This window comes from Nicrophorus vespilloides, unplaced genomic scaffold, assembly GCF_001412225.1.
Source record: "Nicrophorus vespilloides isolate i.1.1-1 unplaced genomic scaffold, Nicve_v1.0, whole genome shotgun sequence".
Lineage (NCBI taxonomy): Eukaryota > Metazoa > Arthropoda > Insecta > Coleoptera > Silphidae > Nicrophorus > Nicrophorus vespilloides.
The window spans coordinates 594,868-617,078 of NW_017100101.1; the positions used below are offsets into that span (position 1 = coordinate 594,868).

Sequence of the window (22,211 nt, forward strand, 5' to 3'; positions counted from 1 at the left end):
TGGCAAAGGCCTCCTGCACCAAATTGTCGCTGGTAAATGAAACGCTGACTGCATTCCCGGCCAAGTTTCGCCTTTCCGATGCACTTTTTAATAATATTAGAATAGAAAGTGGACAGAAAGAAACGCCGTCTTTTTTTTTATCGATTTCAAATTTTCTTTATTTCAAATAGATCGAAGTCAAAAATACTGTAAGTCTCTCTATGTACAAATGTTGCTGTTCATCATCATCTTCGTCATCGCCGTAGTCTTCAGTGGAGGTATTTTCCATAGCCGATGCCGCCGTATCCAATGCCTCCTCCTCCTAAGTGTCCTCCTCCGTAACCGACGTCGTAGGCAATCGGAGCTGAGACGATACTCTTGGTTATGATCGGAGCTGCGATTGCCTTCGTGTAGATCGGAGCTGGAGCGACTGTTTTAATTACAGGTCCTGCAAGGCCTATTCCTCCGTATCCCAAACCTAATCCGTGCCCTAATCCATGTCCTAATCCTAAATCTAATCCTCCGAGACCGTGCCCGATTCCTCCTCCGTAACCATGGCCGATTCCTCCTCCGTAACCGATGCTGATCGGCGCAGAAACGTGGATCGGTTCAGCAATTCCAATTCCACCGTGTCCCAGACCTCCGTATCCCAAACCCAGCAAACCTCTTTTCTCTTGTTTCTTCTCCTCAGCCAAAACGCAACCGAAGATGGCCAACAGGAAAATCTAAAACAAATAATTTAATCATCCACCACTCCATATTCCACAATCTTAAAAATTCAATACCTAAACCTGGATTAATAGAAAATACTCACTACTTTAATATCACACAACAATTAATATCAGATTGCGCACAATCCATCTCTAATATCACATAATAAGTATAGTATAATAAATTTAATTTTCATTCACATATATTTATAAATCAAATTAATCACCAAAAAAGTTACATTATTAGTATTTTTGTCATCTTTAGTAAAACTAATTCATAAATATTAAAAATGATTTACTAATTCTTAAATGATTTTTTTCACTATATTGAAATTTTATTATTTTATGATATAATAATTATATTTATTGCATCAATAAATTACAAATTAATAACTCTATAGAATAGAAATTATAAAATAAAAAGTTAAAAAGTCAAATGCTTGGAAGGTGTTTCTGGACGATTTTATATTTTTCAAAAAAAAATAGTGTTTGTACTTTGAATGCATTTTAGCAAAAATTGTCATTCAAGACTAGAAGCAAACATTTTTTGTGAAAATAAAATAATTAATTTAGAGTCTAAATATTTGACATAACAAAATTTGTATATTCTTTTCCAAGAAGACAAAAATATTAAAGTTTGATATTATATTTTGATTGTTTATATTTTCAAATTGTTCAATATTTATTGAAGAATATAAAATTCGATATATTAAATAAATATAATTTGTTAGGAAACTTGTACTTGACAAAGCTGAGTTGCAATATGATAAATTTCTTAATTCATAAATTGTGCAAATTTCTTTGCTCAACTATTGCTAACTTTTTTCTTCGACATTAAATCAATTAGATGTAATATGTTTTGCAACGTTTTGCACTCAAAACAGTAATAATAACAAATAAGAAAAATTAAATAAATTGGATAGCCCACTTTCCCAAATGGCTTAGTTTATCAAATATTACTTACTGTGAGTTTCATGGTTGTTGTTTTTGTTGTTGTATGTAAACAATATGTTGTTGTTGTTGTTATGTTTGGGATTTGTATCTGTCGATGCAAGAGGCTGTGCGTGAAGACTTTATATAGTAAATCTTGACATATTAAGAGAGGAGGTAGGATAGGATTAAGGCACCGATTTTTTTTTATTTTCCACATACATATTTCCCTCTCGCACTTAAATGCATTTCGCATATGTGCATATGTGTACGCAACAAAGAAGCGGATTTCATGCAATCCAGTAACGACACAATCACCGTCGGACGACGACGATATGCTAATATCGAGGAGGCACGAAAAATGAAAAAAAAAAATCAAAAACGATCAAAATTAAATGGTAGCAATTTTATTTATTCAGGCAGAGTTTCCTTTTTTTGACAAAACAGAAGAAGAAAAAACGATAATAATGGAAGACAGTCGTTAATTTTTTTCGCTATTCTCGAATCAGGACCAAATAATACATTGAATAACAATAGAATACATAATTATGACCATCGATTGAAAAACGAAAGAAGAATTGTTTACAGTTAAGATTCGTTTTACAAATATCGATACTTACAAATCAGGTTCGTAAAATGAAACTATTCACATTAAATATTGATTAAATTTATTTCAATATCATCATTTTTAAATATTTTTTTTTAATTTTAAATAATTATTTCAAAACGAATGTATGTAACTTTAATATTGCATTAAAGTTTTATTAATTCTATTTTTATGTTTACAGGTAATAAATAAAACACATTACAGAAGAAACCTCTAACGAATATTAATTTTTATATAGGTAACGTTATAAAAGCACTTCTTGAAACATAAAAACATCTTACATGATTTGTTTCATTATTCAGCATTACCTATATATAATTATTGCTATATATAAATCAAATTATAATATTTATTATTTAAATTAGTATGGACCTAAAACTAGTCCTAGAGGAACAGCCATATTTTTACGACACGGACTTAACTAAACTTTTTTTTATTTATTTATATTATTATATGTACCTATTTCTCTGACTATAAGACGCATCTTTTACATAGAAAAAATGTACTCAATGTTTGTATGCGTCTTATGGTCCGAAGATAACATTAAAATATTGAAATCGTATCTAAATTTGAGATACGTGTTATAGTCCAAAAATATGACACGCCACTGAATGTAGTATAAGGCTTTTGTACGATTCATTTGAATTACTTTTATAAATCTTTAAAAAAAATATTCTAAAATTAGAAAAAATGAGCGTGTAACAAAAAGTACTTTCATATAACGTGAGGTATAAACTAAATGTGATCAATTATGCAAAACAATATAGATATAGAGTAGCAGAAAGAAATTTGGTCCATCATCAACAGAGAAAATGGTTCGAAAATAGAAAAAACAAAAGGAACAATTTAAACTGCAAGTAAAGACAAGAAAACATTCCGTTTGCACTTAGAAAAATGGACTCAAATTTTAGCTGCGTCTTATAGTCCGAAGGACACATTAAAATATTTTTTTCAATAAATCGTCTTTAAATTTGAGGTGAGGTACTATAAGATGTACGAGAAATAGGTACTTATTACATATAGAATAAAAACACTTTATAGAGGATAACTGATCTTTTCGACCAATATATAATGTATTTGATAATTAATTGTAATTAGTTAATCCTGATTAATTAAAATAATTAAAACTATGTTGATTATATTTGTAAATCTATATTCCATTAAAATTTCTATGGAATGTTTGAATGTTTAGGAAATACTAATCTTGTATCAACTATATGCAATGGTCTCGAGTCGTCTAGAAACGAAGAAATTGTGAAATTTGCGTGATTTCTGTATTCGAATGTTATGATTCCTCGATATGGTCATTCTGGTTGGAAAATGCTGAAGACTGAAATCGATGGTATATGTTTCGCCCAAATGCGATTCAAACAAACCAAAAACAAAACAAAACGAAAAAGTATAGAAGGAAAATGAGATCAGGCCGGACACTCCTGAGCCAGATTTCATAACGCTTTCTAAATAAATATTGAAATGCATTTATTGCCTTTCGAATCGGAAACGAAGGATTTTCGTCCTCTTTGAATCCGAATATGATTACCAAAAATAAAAGAAAATAAATTGCAATTGAAAATCAAAATTGCGCAAGTGACATTGGTCGATTGGATACAAAAAGAAATTCGGTTGGGCCGTTTTCGCCTTATTTAGTTTTAATGAGAGCAATTAAAAATGCTTGCATCTCGGTCGTCGTCATCGTCGTACAACTTCTTGTTGCAACATGAGGCGCGGCAGGAAACAAATATTATATGCGTTGCGCTCGTTGCAGACAACTAAAATATACACACACACACACATTCGTAATGACAATAATCGATAATGCCATGCAATTATCGGTCGTTGGAATGGATCCAGCGCATGCAAAGTTCCTCAACTCTTGACATTACCACGCCGATTCAATTAATCTTATGAGATCTAAACGAGACAAATTGCCAATTGGAGTGAGATGAAAACCAGAGCACCACACTCTTGCAACATCAAAAGCCGAATCAACTCATGTGCTGTTCTCAGACCAGTGCGTTTTCATTTTACTTTTTTGTTTTTGTTTCTTTCGTTTTCATCCCGCCTGATCACTATTATTTAGAGCGAACGCCTTCAGTTTGTTTTTGTAAAAATGTAAAGCGAATGGCAACTGTTTTACTTCTTTAGCAACTTCTCTGAAAAATACTTGGAATTTTCCATAGGCTTTCGCATACGCAGATCAGGCTCAAATCTATTAAAAATTGCACCTCAATTAAGTTAATTTAGTAGTTAGCATTTTGATCTAGTCCAATTAGTTATGATTCATGTGAATAAGATCAATTATCATTTATCTATGAATGTCTATAATTAGTACACTGGAACCTCGCTTAACTAGCATAATCTATTCGAAAATTTTCGGATTTTTACTCGTATAGTGAAACAATTTTCACCACATAAACTAATGTAATATACGATAATGCGTTCCATTTTGCGAGTAATTTTTTTTACAATTTATTTTGCTCGTTAAGCGAGGTTCCACTGTATACGCTTTTTCCATCCCACCTGATCACTTTTTATCCATATGACAATCAAACTTTATGTTAGCATGATATAGTATTTTTAGCGTTACTATATTTTCAATATTTTCCTTTAATTTATGTCAATTTTCACATAATAATCTTAGAGTAGTAATATTTCAATTTTATAATATCGTATGTCATAAAACACACCTTACTTATTTGATTTACTAATATATCTTTCTGTGGAGGCTATGTCAATTTGTATTTATGTTTATAAATTAATATTTCAGAATTTTGGAAAAGAATGAATATGAAGCTAATAAAATACGTCTATACTTACCGTGATAGAAATAATACATAGAAAACAAACAGAAATTTTTATAGGCGTAACTCGTGACGATGAGTGCGTCTTTGTATTTCATATTTTATACATATCGCGTTTAGAAATTTCATTCGAAAATAAGGAAATGGAGTATGAAAATACGAATCTAATGTTTGTTATTAAATCGGGAAGCGCCTGGTAATTTACGTTGAGCCATCGTATAAAAACATCCGCAAATGGTTTTATTTCTGCAGTCATCGTGTTTTGTCAGCAATGAACGTTGTAGTAAGTAAAACAACAAATAACAATTACTACATAATCTACATTTTTTTTTGGTTTCATTTCAGAAATGTCTTGTGATTTTGATGATTTCGACATGTGCGACACATGCGACATTCACGAAACACGGGGGCGGAAAGCGAAAGAATGGCCTTTTAGGTGGATACCTCGAAAATGCACTGGGTGGCATTTTGCGCTACGCCCCGGACTTCAACGAACTCGCCAGATCCATAACAACTGACTGTCATCACCACCATCACCATGGTCACCACCATGGTCACCATCATCACGGTTGTCATCATCACCACGACGATCATCACCACGGTCACCATTATCATCATGATGACCATCACCACGGACACCATCATCACCATGACGATCATCACCACGGTCACCATCATCACCACATCGACCATCACCACGGTCACCATCATCACCACGATTGCGAACATCATCACCATCATGGTTATGATCATCATCACAGTTGTCATGGTCACCATCATCATCACTTATCGCCGCACCATTACGATCATCACCATCACGGTCATCATCATCATGGTCATCACCATCACATTCCGATCTACCACCGATTAGATGAAATTGGTCACCATCACGATATAGATCAGCGTTTAGATCTTATTCCCGATTTAAATAACTTAAATAATTTCAATAATTTGAATAATTTGAATAACTTGAATTTATTTTAATACCATTCGAATTCTATTTGGCAATAGTTAATTAAGAAAACTTTTTATATTGTATCTAATAAAGAAGAAAAATCCACAAAAGTGCCAAGAACAACATCTTAAATCTAATTTTAAAAAAAATGTAAATTATATATTCAATGTATTGAGGAGTGCAAAAAATGTTCACAAGATACGTGCACGTTTAGTATAATATGAATAATGTATCGATTGAATAACCGAATTATATCATCTTAATGTGTATTGGAAATATGTTTTTTTTTTCGAAATAGAAAACGTGCGGCATTTCAGAAATGTCTCTCTCGACTTCAATAATTGAATCAAGTTTGTCAATCAAATCTTCTAAACTTTTGCGTTCGTCACCTACCTGATCGCTTCTTTTGATAATCGTGAGATCGTTCTCATTCAGGTACCGATGCAGACGATTGATGCACGCTGCCAATTTGTAATCAGTGAACTGAAACAACAACAACAACAAAGATGAAACTATTTGTTTGATTGAAGCAAATGTAGGCATACTTTGAGATCTTCCAGGAGCTCGTAAAGGGCATCACCAGCGGCGGTAGTCATTTTGCAGCAACTGCCGTTTTGGTCCTCGTGCATGCGATAATAGCATTTCCATGTCCCATGTCATATCATCACGGCATATCGATTAATGTCTGATTTACGAGTAGCTCAACCGCGTTTTCTTGAACATGCAAACCACATTTTATGTGTGCTCGTTATAGTATGGGTGTACTCCGTTGCGATCTTCCGCATCAGACCTTTAACTTTTTATATCATGCCATCCATTTCCACGGAAATTCCATTCCTATAGAAACTAGAAACAAAAGACAATCAACAAAAGCTTAATCAATCATTTTCTCCATTAGCGAATCGCAAATCCTGACCTACAATATTTTATTCCATGAATATCTTCACTGTACAATAAGTATACAATTTAATTTGTTTACCTTTGTCAAAAAAGTGTATGTCTATGCATATTAGCTTACAGATACATTTATGAATCGTTTGGAAAAGAATCAACTAAAAATATAAATTTAAAAAACGAGAAATATTCTAAAAATAATGAATTTTCTTGTGGGCGCATTTTTGTTGCTATAGATTTAGCTGGATGCGGTTATTAAAACAATCGAATAGAACTAAACGAATTGTCAAGATAATCTTAGACTCTGTGAAAACGTACAATTAAAAAACGATTCAACATTGAAACATTACAACAAAAGAATGTGTGTACTATGCAATACAAACGGGGTTACAAAATTGCAAATGAAAAATTGTTATTTCATTCAATACGTGGAAATTTACGCAAGACGAGCACGTGAGCACGTGAATGCATTCGAGAGGAAATTCGCACATTAAGGATATTGCGACCAGAGGAAACGGAGACCTGAAATGTTCGCAGTTTGCGAACGAAAAAAGAATCCCCTTTTTTCCACAAAAAAAAGGAAGTTCCTATCTCCATTAGGCAACCCATCCATCATCAAATTGTTGCAGGATTACGAGAAGAAAAGAAAAAATATTAAACGACAACAAGCAGGCGCACTTGTTGATCGCGTCCGCATGGTTAACGATCTTGTTTACCCAGAGTGTCGTGCCGTTATTAACATCTGCAATTTTCTTAACACCCGTTCAATTGGATTTCGTCCATCCGAAGACCACGCAACGAAAACCGGTACATCTGATACGTAAGTCGTCGTTCATCCATTGACTAATTAAGCTTAAGTAATCGAAGGGGAAAAACTTTTCATTGATAACCATACTTATATTTGAATCTCGAGATGCGTGCGGACGCAGAGAACATCGCAATTGCAATTACAAATAATCGCCGTTCGAGGAATGTTTCCTTCGCGATTTACAACGAAAGAAACTAGGTTGAGTGAAAGATATATACTGCTTGGATATATACCGTGTTGCCCGGGGCGCTAAGATAGATCAGTGGGTAACGTTGGGTGCTGGGCAAAGCAAAGAAAAAAAAAATATAGAAAGAAAGGAGGAATGAGCCGAGTCTCAGCTTCTAATCCACATCGAACTGCGTCCAATCTTAGCATAGCATATAATTATCTACATTAGCCATTAACATTACGATAATAATTTCGTAATTATCCGTTGTTAATAATAAAAATAATGGTAAGCAATTGCCATTCAGAAGGTTGATGCTCCAATTTATTTCCTTTGCCTTGCTTTAGCAGAGACATTTAATACATTTCAATTTAGTATTGCGTTAAACTACTTGCAATTACCCCTTTTTGTAGCAGTGCACGTTCTATAACGAAACACATAAAATTTATTCTAACATTTAAATTAATACTTATCACACTAATTACTACCATTTAATTTACTTCTTGCATTTTACTTTCAATTAGCAAATTATCCTTCATATATTATTTTCCTTAAAACTTTAAAATACCAATTACAATATTAAACTAATTAGTTTTACTTGTTAATTCCTGATAATTTGATCATTAGTGCAAATCAAAGTTATTGTTTAAATTTACAATAATACAACGATTAAAATAAATTATACTATTTTAGCAAAAATAAATATTATTGATGTAACTTTAATTCTTGCAGATAATAAATACTGAGTCAAATCAGTAAAAAAAATATAGTCAGTAGAAAGCTGAGTGCATTATATAACTAGTCGTTTACGTTGCCTTAGTTTCTATTTATTGCTAACCATTCGTTATTTGAGATGCAAGAAAAAACTTCCATTGTTTGTATATTTCAATCTCATTAAAAGTGATGTATTGGCAGCTTTGAATAGATTTATACACACATACACGCTAGTAATGTTAAGACACTATATATAATTGTAACTTGATATAATAAACATTTGTAAGATTACGACTGTAATCTCAAAACTATTCCTACAATATTAAAAATGTTAATATATTTCAAGATGAAAGAGTTATCGGGAAGGAATAAGCAAATTATTTACAAAACATTAGTCTTTCAATAATAGTCTGTTGTTCTTTACTGAAATAGTAAGTCGTAGATAAGGAAATAAACTATTGTAAACACTATAAACTAATAAAAATAATAATTGTATTTGGATATGTAAATTAAAAATTAACATTTATTAAGAATAAGCAATTTATTTTCAATAATTACCTTTTCTCTTTAAATATTTGTTACGGCTACATCAACACACAATAAAATTTATGACATGTTTTGTCGATCACTCACAAATTTTGTTTTTTTAAATAAAAGCCAGATTTATTTATATTTAGGATTAAAAGAAAATAAAAAGACATTTTATTTAACATTTTATTAAACTTATTAAGAATAGAAACCAACAGGTTTGAACTTAAAAAATAATTCTCTTTACTCTACTTATTTTTTTTTTGATTAGCGAGCGTATATATAACAGTTCTTCCCCAAATTCGGTCAGTCCAAAAGTAACATTAAGTGCGAAAAATGAAAGAGCGCAATAGCACAGCATTTATTCTGGTCCATCGAAGGAGACGGTCTGCAAATTGTCGTAGCAGGGCCGACAGACCGGCATCGGTTTCCGGCTCATGTGGCCCGGAAGTTCGCACTGCTGGTCAATGCATCTCATGCAGAAAATATCACCGCACTTCCGGCAATGATACTAGAATTGAGTATTATTTAATATTGTGTTTTTTTTATGAATTTATTTATATACTTTTCTTGTGAACTGATCGAAGGCTTTCGAGCACGAGCATTCAGTGACGCTACGTACGGCCTTCCAGTCGAGCGCCACGGAATTGAGATCCTTGGTGATTTCGCCGACCTTCTCATTCGCATCGCTCCCCTGATTATCTTCAGAGCCTAACTTCAGTGGATGGTCGTGGTCCGCCGACTCGAGCTCCCGAAGACTCGCTTTTTCATAAAGGAATTTATTGTCCGTGGAATTAGTGTTGTCCGGTTTCTTCTCGATGCTGCGTTTATCCGCGTTCAGAAGCAAAGCTTTCACCGAAGAGATACGCTGCAATTGGAATGTTCTTTAATTGCAAATTATTAGTTATTGATGATCGAAATTACCTTGGTCAAGTATTTGATGTGATCCTCGAGAGAAGAGGTGTGATCGCACGTGTCCAGAAGAATATCTCCTATGGGTTCTCGCGGATGCACTCCGCTTTCGAAACCGCAGTACATGCCTCTCCAGAATTTAATGTTTTGCGGAACCAGATTGGGTGTTAAAAGTCCGGTGGTTTCTTCTGGAGAGTAAAGAGGGTTCAAGAACTCGTTGATGTTGCGTGCGACTTTGCCCCAAAGGGAATAGGTGCGTTCGCTCAATCTGAGATCGAGCCTGTCCTTCTCGCAGTTTCCGACGAAGGTGCCGTACTGGCACGAATGTACATGGTCGTGGAGATTGAGCAGAAAGCGCTCGTTGAATTGGAATGTTAATGGGAACTGCTGCATCAGCTGCCACGTGGCGTCCAGAAGTTGCGTGAAGATTGGAGATACTTCCTTGCTGTCGCTCTGAACGTGCCCGCAGCGTTCGGAGAATTTGTGCCCGAAAGCCAACCAATCCTTTTCAATCAGAGCCTTGAAAACTTCTGAGTTCAAATTAGGTTCTTTACATGTTTTAAAACTAGTTTACTTGATATCCGGTAATGGTCCTGTAGTACGGATCCAGCAGAATCGAGGCTAGAGAGCAAACTTGAGCGGTCCTGTCCCAACCATCGGAGCAATGCACGACGACGCTGATTCCCTCCTCCAAGGCTTGAGCAATGAACCAGGACGTGTCGAGGATGGATTTTATGTGCCTCAACCAACCGCTTGACTCCAATCCGCTCAGGAAACTATTAATCGTTGGATTCTTCTGCTCACAAGCTGCAAAAAGTAAAATAAGTTATATCGATCAAATTAAACAGTAAAGCAATAATTACTCACTTTCGATCACTTTATCTAAGCTGTTCCGCATGACGTGTATATTCTCGACACCGAGGAAATGGAACTTGATGTTCTCGTAGAAAGCCTCATTTTCGTACCCTTTTCCTGCCGCTTTATTGGCGAACGCGTTTATCTGCAAGACTGATCAGTTAGAATTGACTTCCGGCTTCATTTACTTATTTCCGTATCTACCTTTGGTCTCGTATCGACCACGTACATGTAACTGGAATTCGGATTGGTTTTGAGCACGTGATTGAACATCTTCTCATCCTCGACGCATCTCGCGCTAAAGCCTGACAAAGGTTGACTACACCTCGAAATGCTTGCTTTATTGTGGTGAAGATACGACAACACCGGTAAACGTCCTTTCGAGCGAAACCTTGAGCTACCCATCAGAGTCGTCGTCGTGGCCGAGAGCGGCACGTGCAGATGGCGCGGATAAGTATCACACAACTTACAAACAAACAAAAAATATGAGAAAAGCACAAGTTATCATGGAAATGGTACCTCGTAATCCTTGTTGAGGTTGGTCAAACCCCATTGGTCGTTCGGTACGCCCATCCTCTTGTATTCCGATTGCAGATCGTAAAAGTCCCAGCCGGTGCTTTGCGACATATTTGCGGGGATCGCTTTGTACGTGAAGCAGTACAAATCTTCGACGTTGCTGGGCTGCGAGAACAGCTGCAACGTCAGATAGATGTCATGACAATCCCTTTCTCGGGGTATCACGAACGTCACCGACAGGAAATTCTTGCAGCGGATCAAAAGCGGTGACCCTGTTGTGGTCAAAGGAAGCTTTTCCAGATTCGCAATGTGCATTATAGCGATCTGTTGAAAGAAATACACACACTCAATTCAAGAAATGGACCCAGAACAATAGCTTAGAGAACTCCAAATAAGAACTCGAAAACATATTTACCCATGTTTCCTTCTTGTCTTCGGGATCGACGAAGATGAGATGTGATGTTGTAAGAAATAGTGTTCCAATCAATGGTGTTTTCGAGTAACGATCTAACATACGAACATTTTCCAACTGAAAAACGAAAAAAAAGTTAATTTTGAATTTAAAAAAAAATAATTAATTAACATTTTAGATATTTAATGTTCATTACACTGCAACCTTGATAAGTCGAAAAACAAAAAAGATACACAATTCATTATCGAATGCTATATTTGTATGCAATTGTTCATTTATTCATTCCACTAGCAAAGAGTATTAAAAATACAAGTTTATCGTTTTTTTCCAGCAAGATAACACGTTATTAATGAAACGATTGTTTAGCAGCGCCCCAATGTTTCCTTTCATGATGCAATTTTAGAAAGCTCTTGCACAATCTTTCAATCTATTTATAAATATAACAAAAATGATAACATTTACATGCAGAACATCCATAATTCATATTTATTAATAATTAATCGCATCTATTAATTACATCGTTTGTAAATATATAAAAGACATGATAATTCTATATTGTACAGTAAATAATTCATAATCCATATATTATTTTTTAACACGACACGAAATATTACTGAATTGAGTTAATTCGTGCACGCAATAATACAATTTGTACGTTTACAAAAGTAGACTTACCCATTGTTTGAACACACGTATATTATTGTAACATTCATTTTACACTTGGTCAAAATAACATCTATTGATTGATTTAATAATAGCGTTAAAACGAGCTGTTTCTTGAAATTGCGTTTCACGGATACAAACGTGACGTCAATTACACAGATTCAATCAACAATTCTTGTAATATATTTTTAGTAATTAAAAATGCGCAAAATCTGAATCTGAATAATTTGCTTAATTTGATTGGTCGTTTAAGCCATTTTATTTGTTTGAACCAATGGGAAGCGTTGAAACGCCATGGATGTTTTGGCTATACTATTTTTTTAGACCTCATTTTTTGTTGCATATTTCCATTTTGGAAGTTCAGAAACTGATTTATTTACAAAAAAATAAAACAAAATAAATAAAACGTAGCGTCGTATTGGTTTTATAGAGTTGCTGGATTTCTATTGGTTGGATGCAAATGTTTTCGCCATATGTTTTTCGGCCATTGGGTTTCTTATAGTATGCACAGCGTTTTGAATCATGTGTATCCTTTTGAAGTTGGAAAAAAAGTCAATACTGTGAGAGCATCCGAGACTTCGTCAATGTTTTCGCGTCTGCAAAACCGAATCAATAGCAAATTCGGGCGTGTGTTTTAGGTTATCTTTAACCGAAAAAAAAATCTTGATTTTGCACTCTTTTAGTGCTGAATTTTACCTTTTTTTCGTTCAGGAGTACTTTATAAAGTTTGATGGATTTTGTGTTGGATGGATGTATGGATGGTACAGATGGATTTACCTTGGAGTTGACGAGGGTTCCGCAGATGGTTTCAGCCGTGTTACCACCGGCCTCTGCGGTCTGTTGCTGCAGCAGCCACGATTTGAATTTCACGTACATCGACGGCGAATTTGTTAATATTTTTCGTGTTGCATTTATCGTCGGCTCTACGTACTCCAACATCGCAAATCCCGTCCCCCTCCCAGGAATGCGCAGGTCATAGCCTATTCACCCACATCCACTTTGCACTTATTTATAGAAAAAGAGAAGGAAGAACAAGAACCGTGACAGCGGAGGGGAGATATAGATGAAAAACATAACAAAACAAAACTGCACCATCACAAGGATAAGCAGGCAGGCGAAACAATCGATTGTTAAAATGGATAACACCTACTAGATATAAACATATTTCAACTTTTAACCAAATAAAACTTGTTTTCCGATTTGTCAAAGTTACATTTTGTTGCAATTTCTGCTCACGCTCATCGCACTGACATGTTTATCAATATTAAATACAAATTACAAATCGTATTTGCTTCGAGTATGTATCAACAGATAAAACACAATTTCGAAATCTGTGAAAATAAGTGTAGAATAAGTATCAAACCACAAAAATAATACGCAACAGTAACGTAACTTCATTGACTCGAGAAATTATTAAATAAACAACGAACAATTCAGAAATATCAGCGCCACTCCTAAAATACGGAATGCGTTCAAACTAAGAGAGATTTAGTACTTAAGATTATACCTCCATTTTCGACATTTTTTTATATTTTATCAGTTTTAAAAATAACAAAACTTTACTTCTGTAAACAAGTGTGTTTAATTAATTTCTACGAGATGTCGTTAAAATAATATTACCTTATTACCTTATTTTATACATTTTACGTACTTTAATGAATTCATGAAAAAACATTATGCATATTGTTTACACAAAATATTTGCATAAAGATAAAAATATATGTTCATTAACATTTTGTCTATCAATTTATCAAAGATGTTTTAATGTTCTAATTGAAATGTTTGCATCTAAGAAAAAAGTTTGTGTTGCAATAAATAATTAACCCTAACTATTTAGTGATTATTTTAAATTACCAATATTCATTTATAACTATCAAGTGTTTTTTTTTTGTAAAAAAATCAAAAAATGAAATAACTGAATTGAAAAGTTTAATTCAATTCAAAGTTATTTCATTCAATAGGCAAAAAAACAATGGATTTTTTTTTAATATTTTTATTATTTTTTTCATATAAAAACTAGTGTTATCAGAACTTGAGATTTACTGTTATCAATGCAATGAAACGTAAACACCATAAAAAAATCAAAACAGAATCTCGATGTTCCAGGTTCGTCGCAATAAAACGAAACGTACACAAAAAATGGGTTCTCTTACCTTGGTGGTTTTTATATGTTCCATAGTTTATGTAAATGGTAGAGAGGGGCTCCCTATTGTTTCACTTCTCGACACCCTTCGGCTGCCTTGTTTTTCTCTTTCTTAGTTCTTCTCCACTTGATCTTGACCATACAAAAAAAAACCACACAACAAATGATTGCACGTTGTTTCTAAGTGATCAAGTTTGTTTTCCTATACGTAAATTTATTTATTTATTAAATAATACACGGTGAGTACTTTGACATGTCATATGTCTGCGTGCTCGACAATGCGCGATAGACAGTTCAATACAATGTTGTCAGATCTCTGAAATTTACGTTAATACAGTTTTTTATCATAGTCATGTAACTTTAATTTGGACATTGGTTGTATACTCTATAGATTAATGAATAAATAATAAAAGTGCCTAAAATCTAATCCTAATTTTCAAATCAAAATTTAGTTATAAATAATTTAATCAAGTTAACTTGAATGATTTTGCAAATAATTTATAATATCTTTTCAACTCTTGTATTGCTCTTTGCATTCCGGAGTCATATTATGACTATTGTCATTTTTGACAATATTTACTTTTATTCCAGATTCATATTTCATCAAATAGAATGTATTGAAAACCTGAAAAAACAGTGTTTATTTTCAATCATAATGTTAATTCATTTCGAGTACTGTGAAATGAATTATGATAAATTATTACAAAAATTCTTCTATGATTTATTAAACTAGAATTATTATCTTGTAGAAATGTGCTGATTACAGTCAATGTCATTTCAAATTTTACAAAATGGATGCATGTGAGTAGTCTATTATGATGAAAATATGCAACCAAATACGCGTTAATTTACTGCGTTTTCATTTAATTACCACAAAATTATCTATTTTTCATAGTTTTCTTTAAATATTTATTAGTATTTAACATATCTTCTTATAAATACTTGAAATTTAAGAATATTCTGGAACTTTTTGCAGAAACAATTCGAAACTATTCGACGAGAATCCGCATGACTCATGTTTTGACATATAAATTGTTAGGGAGCGTATAGAAAACTGCCAATTCATAACAGATTGTCATTGGATAAAGACGTCCCATTTTTTGTTTTTCTTTCCACCTTACTTTTTTTAACGCGTTTGAAAAGTAAATCATCAAATTCTACAAAATTAATACGAAATGGAGCTCCCGCATATTGGAAAACAGTGCAACGAATCTAGTTGCAAGAGGTTAGGTAAGTAAAGTGTTTACATTGTGTTACAAACAAAAAAGTATGTTACTTTGATTATTGCAAAGGCGCTTTGTTTACATTTTGCTAATGCATTGTTTTGAATTACATATACATAAAGTGATGTGTTTAATGATTAATTGCGTTCTATTTTAGATTTTCTACCAATAACTTGTGATGCATGCAATAATATATTTTGGTAAGAATCTTGTTATTGCATCATTAGATTTTTTTTTCTATTAACTTTTTTGTTTGTAGTGAAGAACATTACACTTATACAACACACAGCTGCCCCAAAGCCTACTTGAAAAACAATCAGGTGCCAGTATGTCCACTCTGTAACATTCCCATTCCAGTGGTGAGGGGGCAGCAGCCTGATGCAGTTGTCGGGGCACATATAGACAATGATTGCCAATCTGATCCAGCCAAGAATCGTCGCCAGATTTTTGTTAACAAATGTTCGAAGAAAGGCTGCAAGACCAAGGAAGTCATTCCTGTTATTTGCAATGACTGCAGGAAAAATTATTGCTTGAAGCATAGGCATACATCGGATCATGCATGCCAGGGGAAAGTCATACAGTAAGTGTCAACCATGATCTAGATTGTAACTTACAATTTGTTGTAACATAACAAATTTATGATAGAATTTAGAATTACTTGATAATATTTTATTAATATAATTTTTTTTTAGTCAAACTAATAATCCTCCAAGAAACGATTTTAGTGGTATACAAGGCAATATGGTAATTATCAAAAGTTCTCAAAATTCATTGTAAGTTACTGAAGACAGAAACTATATCCTAATTTTATATTTTTTAGAGCGAGGATGAAGCTTTAGCAAGAGCTTTGGCATTATCCATGCAGAGTGCTAGTTCCACAATGGAGATGGACATGGCTCTTGCCAGACAATACCAGGCAGAAGCTACATCAGGAGCGGCATCAAACTCTTCTCACAGATGCAACGTTTCATAAATTCCACGACTTACGACACTTTACCCGTTTTCATACACTATTTTTTTGTATTTATATTAGTTCCAATATTGTATTTTTCCGCCTCTGGTATATATGGATGATCAGCGGTTACAAATCGAAATTGACTTATAGATCTTAAAGACACAAAAGCTTATTCTTTAAATTAATATTATACATATTTTATATTGTTACTCGTTATTAAATATTTAGTTTTAAGATATTTGTAATTTATTTTTTAATTGTAAACAAAACGAATATACAATCAATATAAATAAATCATTAGTTTTTTTACTACTAATCTCAATTTACCTAAAGTAATTACTATAATGGTTGGTAATGACTAAACAATTTTGAATTACTGAATTCATAGCATAATTTTTTAGCTTTAAAAAATATTGTTTATGATATAGCAATAATTTACATTTGATGTGTAAAGAAATTCGAATGACCTTTCGAATGTACACGAAATTTTAATCTGTATTTCCTCATAAAAAAGAGAAAATAACAGAGATATCTGAGTACGAATGGATTTTTATTTATGTTTGTCGCGGGCCACAATTGAAGTAGTAAATGTAATCTGCTTCAATTGAATCCTATCAATCGGCTTTTATCGCGTCGATGACTTCTTAACCTTTCCCCTGAAGTTTTCCATTAAGAAACGTCAGTCTCCGCTCTGCTTTTGCGACACTAACTGCACGACTTCGTTTCCAGCAGCATGGAGCCTTCCATTGTGCGCTTCTACCGGAGCCCTGCCTACACGGAAGCCAAAGCCGAAGAAATCTTAAAGAGGCTTCAAGCCGTAGACGCGGGTATCAAATCTATCGTCACCGAGTTATGCTACCACGTGGAAACATCTAGCGGAACTCTGACCGAAGGAGATCTGGAGCAGTTGAAGTGGGTTCTTCAAAATCCGTTTGAGCCGCAAAAGGTGACCAGGGAGAGTCAATTGAAAGAAGCGACAGTAGAAGTCGGTCCGAGATTGAACTTTTCCACGTCCAAATCAACGAACGCCGTTTCGATTTGCCACTCGTTGGGTCTGAAGAATGTCGTAAGGTTGGAAGTGTCGCGTCGCTTCCAAATCGAATCTACCGGAAAAATCAGTGCTGATGTTTCTGCTGTGCTTTTTGATCGCATGACCGAATGCCTCTACACACCGGAAAACATCCCGAAGAGAAGCTTCAATGAGAAATTGGTGAAGTTCGAGAACATCAGAGATGTAGATGTGCTGGGAAAAGGGCGAGATGCTCTGATCGACATCGATAAAGAGTTGGGATTGGCTTTCGATTCCGCTGATCTGGACTATTACACTGATCTCTTCAAGAACGTGCTGAAACGTAACCCGACCAGCGTTGAGTGTTTTGATTTGGCGCAATCCAACAGCGAGCACAGCAGACATTGGTTCTTCAAGGGCAAGATGATCGTGGACGGTATTGAGTACGAGGAATCTCTGATCGATATGGTCATTAGGACGCAGGATCACACCAATCAGAACAACGTCATCAAGTTTAGCGACAACAGCAGGTCAGTCGATTGGGATCAATGAATGCATTTAAGTTTTGTTAATTATTTATTTCATGACATACTTACGACATTGTTTTGGATGCATTTGCAGATTTATGCTTTGACTGTTTACAGCGCCATGAAGGGATTCGTTCACAGGAGTTTGAGACCGACGAAGCCAGGGAAAGTTTGCGACTTTAAAACTGCTGAGGTAAAAACAGATCTAACATTTACCGCTGAGACGCATAACTTTCCAACGGGTGTGGCTCCCTTCAGTGGGGCAACTACCGGACCTGGAGGTCGTCTCCGTGATGTCCAATCGGTTGGACGAGGCGGGTACTGCATCGCCGGAACGGCTGGATATTCTGTTGGAAACTTGAACATTCCAGGTATTTCCTTAAAATTCAATTTAATTATAGCTCAAATAAACTATTTTTGTTCAAAAAAGGTATTGCATAAACTATACAAACTAAAAATTTTCGGAAAATCGGGTTGACTTTAACATTCATGATATATTTTTTTTAAGAAAGCCAATTATACAAAATGAAATTTAAAAAGGGTCCTTTCTTAGGTTATTCTTTGGATTGGGAAGACGGTAGTTTCAAGTATCCTAGCAACTTTGCGTCGCCATTGGAGATCATCGTGGAGGCTAGCAATGGCGCTTCGGATTACGGAAACAAATTCGGAGAACCGATGATCGCTGGTTTCGTGAGATCTTTCGGCATGGTGGATTCGGATGGGGAGCGCAAGGAGTGGATAAAACCAATAATGTTCAGCGGTGGAATAGGAATGATGGAAGCAGACATGACGAACAAATTGAAACCCGAGGTGGGCAACCAAATCGTGAAGATCGGCGGTCCGGTGTACAGGATCGGAGTCGGCGGTGGAGCCGCTTCTTCGGTGGAGGTGCAGGGCGACAATAAGGTCGAATTAGATTTCAACGCTGTGCAGCGTGGAGACGCCGAAATGGAGAACAAATTGAATCGCGTGGTCAAAGCCTGCTTGGAATCTGGAAAATCGAATCCGATTTTGAGCATTCACGATCAAGGCGCCGGGGGAAATGGAAACGTTCTGAAGGAATTGGTGGAGCCGGTTGGAGGTGTCATCTACGCGAATCGCTTCGATTTGGGCGATCCGACAATTAACTCTTTGGAACTGTGGGGAGCCGAGTATCAAGAGAGCAACGCTCTATTATGCTCGAAGGATGATATGGGTACTTTGAAGGAAATCTGCAAGAGGGAGAGGTGCCCTGTTAACTTTGTAGGAGAGGTTACCGATACCGGAAGGGTCGTTCTCACGCTGGACGATGAGCAGAAGAATGTGCCGTTCAATTTAAATTTGGACCACGTTTTAGGTAATTCTATTAATATTTGTTCGATAACATTCAATTTCATTGGTGCTTTTTACAGGTAAAATGCCTAGAAAAGTGTATAAATTGGATAGGAAAACGACGGTTTGCAAACCATTGGTATTGCCTGACGATATTTCCATTTACAAGGCTTTGGAGAGGGTGCTTCGATTGCCTTCTGTTGGCAGCAAAAGATATCTTACCAATAAAGTTGATAGATGTGTTACTGGGTTGATCGCTCAACAGCAATGCGTCGGTCCACTTCATACGCCTTTAGCGGACGTTGCTGTTACTGCAATATCTCATTTCGGTTATGTAAGTTTTAATTCACTATTAATAAATTGTTTACAAAATCTATAATAATAATTGTTACTTTAGGAAGGAATAGCTTCATCTATTGGTGAACAGCCAATCAAAGGATTGGTGAATAATAAGGCTGGAGCCAGGATGACTGTAGCCGAATCTCTTAGTAACTTGGTCTTTGCCGCTATAAGCGATTTGAAGGATGTCAAATGCAGCGGAAACTGGATGTGGGCCGCAAAGTTGCCAGGCGAAGGAGCTGCTTTATATGACGCTTGCGTTGCGATGACTTCTATAATGTCCGAACTGGGTATCGGCGTCGATGGCGGAAAAGATTCTCTCTCGATGGCTGCAAGAGTTGGGAAAGACACTGTTAAAGCACCCGGAACATTGGTAGTTTCCACTTATGCCCCTTGCCCGGATGTCCGTAAAGTTGTCACACCTGACTTGAAGGCACCCAGCATGGGTACTAAAGGCGTCTTGTTATTTGTCGACCTTTCGAATGGTCATAACCGATTGGGAGGATCGGCTTTGGCGCAATGCTACAAGCAACTGGGGGACGATTCGCCCGATGTCGAGAAAACCGAAGACCTTGTAAACGCTTTCAAAGTAACGCAGGAGTTGATAAAAGATGGATCCGTGCTTTCCGGACACGACGTCAGCGACGGAGGTTTAATCACAACACTCTTGGAGATGTGTTTTGGTGGTATTAGCGGTATCAACGTTAACATCAGTCACAAGCAAGGACGCGCCATCGACATCCTTTTCGCCGAAGAACTCGGTTGGATAATCGAAGTATTACCGGACGATCTCAGCCATTGCTTAACATTGTATCAAGTAAGTGAAATCACTGTTTCAGGGTGAATATTTTGATTAAATGTTTATTTTTTTTTCTCAGAAACACAATGTTTCTGTTTACGAAATCGGAATGAGCGTCGGATACGGTATTAAATCAAAGGTGGCCATCACTGTGAACAATGCGTGCATCGAGAGCACGGTTTTGCCTTTGATGAAGATGTGGGAGGAGACGAGTTACCAATTGGAGATGAGGCAATGCATAAAGGAGTGCGCCAAATCTGAATATGATGGTCTGGAGAAGAGGAGAGGCCCCGTCTATTGCCTATCCTTTGACCCAGATTACTATAAGGTTATCGAGGAGAAGAAGGAAATCAACGTGGCCGTGATTAGGGAGGAAGGAACAAACGGTGACAGGGAAATGGCTGCAGCTCTGCACAGGGCCGGCTTCAGAGTGTGGGACGTCACGATGCAGGATCTTCTGAGCGGCGCCGTCACCTTGGATAAATTCCGAGGTGTCATTTTCCCAGGCGGATTCAGCTATGCCGGTAAATAATATATTTAAAAAAAATTGTACATGAATTAACTTAATTAAATTGCGAAGATGTGATGGGATCGGCGAAGGGCTGGGCGGCGAGCATAAAGTTTAACGGGAAACTGCAGGAGGAGTTCGGGAAATTCGTGGAGAGAGAGGACACGTTCTCTTTGGGTGTTTGTAATGGTTGTCAGCTGATGGCTTTGATCGGTTGGGTTGGAACAGATTCCGATATTATGCTGGAGCATAATAAATCCGAGCGTTTCGAATGCAGATGGTCGGCAGTCGAGATTCCGAAATCCAAGTCAATCATGCTACGCGATATGCAGGATTCTGTGCTGGGTGTTTGGGTTGCTCACGGCGAAGGCAGGTTTGCCTTCAAGAATGATCAAGTGTATAAGGGTTTAGTGAACGATGGATGCGTTGCTCTGAGGTACGTCGACGATAATGGTAGACCCACCGAAGAGTATCCGATGAATCCGAATGGAAGCGTCCAGGGTTTGGCCGGTGTTTGCTCGAAGGATGGGCGTCACCTGGCGATGATGCCTCATCCGGAGAGGTGCGAGCAGCTGTTCCAATGGCCTTACAAGCCTCAAGAATGGAAGATTTACAGTAAGAGTCCGTGGGAGAAGATGTTCAGGAATGCGTACGAATGGTGTTTAGGACAATAATCATTATTATACGCATAATTGTTTTGTAGTATTTTCTTTTTTTGTTGAAACAAAAATGTTTGCAATTTTCATTGAATTATACGATATTTACAAAAACTATTATTAATTTCCTTCGAGTTACAAATTTAAAAAAAAAATAAAAAAATTCAAGCCAAGAAATCTTGTAAAAATGTTTTCTCCTTCTATGTAAAACGTGTTGTTTCTCAACTATAATTTGTTCTGATTATTAAAATATAATATAACAGTTTTAATTACATCACCAAGGTAATAAAT

The 22,211-nt window shown here is 35.7% G+C and overlaps 4 protein-coding genes across 5 annotated transcripts; 2 read left to right on the forward strand and 2 right to left on the reverse strand.

The window, feature by feature from the left end:
* Positions 1-222: 222 nt before the first annotated feature.
* Positions 223-1,673, reverse strand: LOC108568020 (shematrin-like protein 2). Its single transcript, XM_017928865.1, has 2 exons — positions 1,654-1,673; positions 223-704 (listed from the first exon to the last, which is right to left on the reverse strand). Exons 1-2 carry the CDS (start codon positions 1,663-1,665, stop codon positions 249-251), a joined length of 468 nt encoding a protein of 155 aa, XP_017784354.1. The 5' UTR covers positions 1,666-1,673; the 3' UTR covers positions 223-248.
* A 5,871-nt stretch (positions 1,674-7,544) lies between these two features.
* Positions 7,545-21,998, forward strand: LOC108568060 (phosphoribosylformylglycinamidine synthase). The gene is made up of 8 exons (XM_017928953.1): positions 7,545-7,696; positions 17,504-18,310; positions 18,425-18,678; positions 18,861-19,643; positions 19,699-19,952; positions 20,016-20,774; positions 20,836-21,280; positions 21,337-21,998. The coding sequence occupies exons 1-8, from the start codon at positions 7,572-7,574 to the stop codon at positions 21,936-21,938; spliced, it is 4,029 nt and encodes a 1,342-aa protein (XP_017784442.1). The 5' UTR covers positions 7,545-7,571; the 3' UTR covers positions 21,939-21,998.
* Positions 9,269-14,874, reverse strand: LOC108568061 (myotubularin-related protein 6). Of its 2 annotated transcripts, none has more exons than XM_017928955.1 (9): positions 14,604-14,874; positions 11,791-11,904; positions 11,379-11,699; positions 11,064-11,324; positions 10,872-11,004; positions 10,579-10,811; positions 10,017-10,523; positions 9,658-9,960; positions 9,269-9,603 (listed from the first exon to the last, which is right to left on the reverse strand). In XM_017928955.1, the coding sequence occupies exons 1-9, from the start codon at positions 14,625-14,627 to the stop codon at positions 9,454-9,456; spliced, it is 2,046 nt and encodes a 681-aa protein (XP_017784444.1). In that variant the 5' UTR covers positions 14,628-14,874; the 3' UTR covers positions 9,269-9,453. The 2 variants fall into 2 exon arrangements, with proteins under 2 accessions (XP_017784444.1, XP_017784443.1); XM_017928954.1 differs by lacking the exon at positions 14,604-14,874 and adding an exon at positions 13,228-13,589.
* On the forward strand, positions 15,632-16,979 carry LOC108568062 (AN1-type zinc finger protein 2A-like). Its single transcript, XM_017928956.1, has 5 exons — positions 15,632-15,823; positions 15,974-16,016; positions 16,076-16,396; positions 16,509-16,560; positions 16,637-16,979. Exons 1-5 carry the CDS (start codon positions 15,769-15,771, stop codon positions 16,787-16,789), a joined length of 624 nt encoding a protein of 207 aa, XP_017784445.1. The 5' UTR covers positions 15,632-15,768; the 3' UTR covers positions 16,790-16,979.
* Positions 21,999-22,211: the final 213 nt, after the last annotated feature.

What these genes read in the sequence shown, in the direction of transcription:
- LOC108568062 (XM_017928956.1), top strand. Translation starts at nt 15,769, where the DNA reads ATGGAGCTCCCGCATATTGGAAAACAGTGCAACGAATCTAGTTGCAAG. An exon ending in GCATGCAATAATATATTTTG is followed by an intron (nt 16,017 to 16,075) that starts GTAAGAATCTTG and finishes TTTTGTTTGTAG; the next exon opens with TGAAGAACATTACACTTATA. An exon ending in GTGGTATACAAGGCAATATG is followed by an intron (nt 16,561 to 16,636) that starts GTAATTATCAAA and finishes TATATTTTTTAG; the next exon opens with AGCGAGGATGAAGCTTTAGC.
- LOC108568061 (XM_017928954.1), bottom strand. Translation starts at nt 13,389, where the DNA reads ATGTTGGAGTACGTAGAGCCGACGATAAATGCAACACGAAAAATATTA. An exon ending in ACCTCAACAAGGATTACGAG is followed by an intron (nt 11,325 to 11,378) that starts GTACCATTTCCA and finishes TTTGTTTGTAAG; the next exon opens with TTGTGTGATACTTATCCGCG. An exon ending in CTTAGATAAAGTGATCGAAA is followed by an intron (nt 10,812 to 10,871) that starts GTGAGTAATTAT and finishes TACTTTTTGCAG; the next exon opens with CTTGTGAGCAGAAGAATCCA.
- LOC108568060 (XM_017928953.1), top strand. Translation starts at nt 7,572, where the DNA reads ATGGTTAACGATCTTGTTTACCCAGAGTGTCGTGCCGTTATTAACATC. An exon ending in AAGTTTAGCGACAACAGCAG is followed by an intron (nt 18,311 to 18,424) that starts GTCAGTCGATTG and finishes GACTGTTTACAG; the next exon opens with CGCCATGAAGGGATTCGTTC. An exon ending in TGGAAACTTGAACATTCCAG is followed by an intron (nt 18,679 to 18,860) that starts GTATTTCCTTAA and finishes GTCCTTTCTTAG; the next exon opens with GTTATTCTTTGGATTGGGAA.